Source organism: Cucurbita pepo, chromosome LG11 (genome assembly GCF_002806865.2).
Source record: "Cucurbita pepo subsp. pepo cultivar mu-cu-16 chromosome LG11, ASM280686v2, whole genome shotgun sequence".
NCBI lineage: Eukaryota > Viridiplantae > Streptophyta > Magnoliopsida > Cucurbitales > Cucurbitaceae > Cucurbita > Cucurbita pepo.
The window spans coordinates 3224495-3228794 of NC_036648.1; the positions used below are offsets into that span (position 1 = coordinate 3224495).

The 4300-nt window shown below is 37.3% G+C and overlaps 1 protein-coding gene across 1 annotated transcript; it reads left to right on the plus strand.

Annotated features, from left to right (window-relative positions):
• Window positions 1-1382: 1382 nt before the first annotated feature.
• LOC111806137 (trifunctional UDP-glucose 4,6-dehydratase/UDP-4-keto-6-deoxy-D-glucose 3,5-epimerase/UDP-4-keto-L-rhamnose-reductase RHM2-like) lies at window positions 1383-4058 on the plus strand. Its single transcript, XM_023691499.1, has 2 exons — window positions 1383-2981; window positions 3421-4058. Exons 1-2 carry the CDS (start codon window positions 1422-1424, stop codon window positions 3862-3864), a joined length of 2004 nt encoding a protein of 667 aa, XP_023547267.1. The 5' UTR covers window positions 1383-1421; the 3' UTR covers window positions 3865-4058.
• The last annotated feature ends 242 nt before the right edge of the window (window positions 4059-4300 follow it).

Consider the following 4300-nt stretch of genomic DNA (forward strand, 5'->3'; position numbering starts at 1 on the left):
ATATATATATATATATATATATATATATATATATATATATATATATATATATATATATATATATATATATATATATATATATCTAAAAACTCAACTTTTTAATGGTGTACTCTTATTCTCGGTCGACAATTAGTATATATATATAAACTCAATTTTTTAATGGTGTACTCGGTCGACAATTAGTGTATATATATATATATATATATATATAAACTCAGCTTTTTAATGGTGTACTTTTATTCTGGGTCGACAATTAGTATGTATATATATATATATATATTTAAAAACTCAACTTTTTAATGGTGTACTCTTATTCTGGATCGACAATTAGTTTATTATTATTTTTATTCCTCATCGACATCGAGCTCGCTTTGTCAACCCTCCACTGCAACGAGTGCGAGGCTTTTGGATTTGTCCTCGTAGAAAAATATCGTCTCCTTCCTCTCGAGCATTAATATGCAATTAGTTCATCATATTCACGAGCATCACACTATCCATCCCGGATTTTCCCAAATCCAGTCGCATTTTAGCCGAGCTGAAGCTCCTCACCATAAAATTGGGCGAAAACGGCCAAGACCCTCATTATCTGATATTCCTCACATTTGTTGTCGTCTGTAACAAATTCGAAGATAAAGAGGAATATAAAAGTCAGTTTGTTTTATGTGGGTCCTACTTTGAGTAATAGCTCGTTCCTGCCATTTTAGTATATATTATTAAAAAAGTATAATTAAAAGTTCAAATTTTGTATAAAAAATTTACAGAAATAAATAATATTCCCAAATTAAAAAAAAAAACTACCAAAAATATATTAAAAATATTTAAAAGAAATATAATGTGTATTTTTTATAATGGAAAAAACAGGGATTTAAAGGAAAAAATTAATAAATGAAGATAGGCAAATTAAGCGGGACATGCACCACGTAACACTTGTTTTAGCCTTCTAATCACATAGTCAGAGAGCTATTTAAGTTTCTAACAACCATTACGGCCCTTACGCCTCTCGTTCTCGCTCTTTTTTTCCCCCTCACCCATTTTTATCGCTCCATTTTCCTTGTGTTCCTATAACTTTCTATGAACTTTCTCCTTCTGCACCTCTCCTTCTTCAACCTCCGATCATCCTCAGAGTATGTTTTTGTTTCGGTTCTTTTTGTTTTTCAATGTTGTGTTGTTTTTAATCTGTTTTTTTTTGCATTGCGTTCTTTTGATTTTATGGTTTGTTGTTCCGTGATTTTGATTCAATTTGCGTTTGTTTGTGATTGATGAATCTATGATTGTGTTGGAATTGATGCTTCTGGAATCGTTTCTTCGTTTTCATCCGTTTTCGTTATTGTTATTATTGTGACAGCTTTATATTGTTCGATTTTTTTTTTTTTTTNCGTCAGTGGTGATTTGTTGGAATAATCAACGAGGAGAAGAAGAAAATGGCACCAGGAAATGAGGCATATGCTCCGAGGAATATTCTCATCACAGGAGCTGCAGGTTTCATAGCCTCTCATGTTACTAACCGTTTGGTCAAAAACTATCCGCATTACAAGATTGTGGCTCTTGACAAGCTAGATTACTGCTCCAGCATTAAGAACCTGCGCCCTTCTCAGACCTCTCCCAATTTTCGATTCATAAAGGGGGATATTGTTTCGGCTGATCTCATCAATTACCTTTTGGTTGCTGAAGAAATTGATACGATTATGCATTTTGCTGCCCAAACACATGTCGACAATTCGTTTGGGAACTCGTTTGAGTTCACGAACAACAATATTTATGGTACTCATGTTCTTCTTGAGGCCTGCAAAGTCACTCAAAGGATCAAGAGGTTCATTCATGTCAGCACTGATGAGGTTTATGGTGAGACTGATTTAGAGACAGATATTGGGAATCCTGAGGCTTCACAGCTTCTTCCCACTAATCCTTACTCTGCAACGAAGGCAGGGGCTGAAATGCTGGTCATGGCTTATCATCGGTCATACGGCCTCCCGACAATTACAACTCGAGGCAATAATGTCTATGGACCTAATCAATACCCTGAAAAGCTTATCCCCAAGTTCATTCTCCTGGCCATGAATGGTGAGAAGTTGCCAATTCATGGGAATGGCTCAAATGTGAGAAGCTATCTATACAGCGAGGATGTTGCTCAGGCATTTGAAGTGATTCTGCATAAAGGAGTGATTGGTCATGTTTACAATATTGGGACCAAAAAGGAGAGGAGAGTGTTGGATGTAGCAGGAGATATTTGTAAGTTGTTTGGGTCAAATCCTGAGAAAGCCATTGATTTTGTGCAAGACAGACCCTTCAATGACCAGAGGTATTTCTTGGATGACCAGAAGTTGAAGAAGCTAGGATGGCAAGAGAGCACACCATGGGAAGAAGGGCTGAAAAGGACATTGGACTGGTATACCCAAAACCCTGACTGGTGGGGCGACGTATCTGCTGCGCTTGACCCACACCCTCGAATCTCTGTAGCCACTCATTCCAATGAAGATTCCTGGTTTTTCCAGTATGGATTCTCGAGATTGACAAGATCATGCAGTGAGATCAACAAAGATGGTGATTTGAAGCAAGATCAGCAAGGACTGAAGTTTTTAATATATGGAAGAACTGGCTGGATAGGAGGTTTGCTAGGCAAACTGTGCAAAGAAAAGGGAATAGAATTCGAGTATGGCAATGGAAGATTGGAGGATAGAAGATCCTTAATTGACGATATAAGGCGAGTGAGACCGACTCATGTGTTCAATGCTGCAGGGGTCACTGGAAGGCCTAATGTGGACTGGTGTGAATCACATAAGGTTGAAACTATAAGGGCAAATGTAGTTGGGACACTGACTCTTGCGGATGTTTGTAAGGAACAAAGTCTCCTGTTGATGAACTTTGCAACTGGTTGCATTTTTGAATATGACAATGAGCATAAACTGGGATCAGGCGTTGGATTCAAGGAGGAAGATAAGCCAAATTTTATAGGTTCATTTTACTCCAAGACCAAGGCCATGGTAATAGCTCTTTTCTTTCTTTTTCCCCTTTGAAGTTTTTCTATCTAATATGGCTTGCCCTGTCAAATCCATCGTTGATTGAGTAGGGAGATTTATCATCATTCATATTACGCTCAGTTCAACCCATTGTTATATGAATATTTGACATCTTCGGTGTCAAGAAGCAGATTATGTAACAGCTAAGCCAGCTGCTCGCAGATATTGTTCTCTCTCGGTTGGCTTAGGTTGTTACAGTTTCCTTTGAGAAACGATTGATGCGTTGATCTTATGTGAACAGCTGGGCATCATAGTTTATGTTTTCTACTTGATTCTCTCGTTTCTGTCGTGGCTTTTCTGTATTAATTCAAAACCAACTTGAAGAACAAGTCAAATTCTTGATACTTTAATGCACTTTGCAAGATATTGAAGCATTTTTGTTGCAATGGCTAAATGTTTGCAGGTTGAGGAGCTGCTAAGAGAATATCCAAATGTGTGCACACTGAGAGTAAGAATGCCAATATCATCAGATCTAAGCAACCCCAGAAACTTCATCACCAAGATCAGCCGCTACAACAAGGTGGTAAACATTCCGAACAGCATGACGGTGCTGGACGAGCTGCTACCGATCTCGATCGAAATGGCAAAGAGGAACTGCAAAGGGATTTGGAACTTCACAAACCCGGGGGTGGTGAGCCACAATGAGATCTTGGAAATGTATAAGAAATACATCGACCCAAAGTTCAAATGGGAGAATTTCGGGTTGGAAGAACAAGCAAAGGTGATCGTGGCACCGAGGAGCAACAACGAGTTGGATGCTTCAAAGCTAAAGAGGGAGTTCCCTGAATTGTTGTCCATCAAAGACTCCATTCTTAAGTTTGTTTTTGTGCCAAACAGGAAAGCTTAGAAGAGGAGAGGAGAGGAGAGGAGAGGAGAATAAGGAAAAAGAGACTGAAATTGAGTGAGTTTTTTGAAGATGTTTTGTTTATGGAGGAAGAGAGGTAGTTTTGGTTTGCCATTATGGTTCATATTACTAACTCTTTACTGACATTTATATTTCTGTATTTGTTATAGTGGGATGGGGATTCTCTCTATTTATTATTCAAATGAGTTTTTTTTTTGGGTTAATATAGGTACTTAAATGACATCTTTACCCCTACCCTAAAATCATTTTTCAAAAATAATTTTTTTCAAAACTTTTTTGGGTTTGCTTTCGATTATTTTAGAGGGTGTTAAACAATCTTGATGATCCAAAACGAAGATTAACCTAATTTGTGTTGTGTTCAAATAAATGAAAATTTTATAGGTTAAGTTTATGGATGATTTCTCCTAAATTTCAATAC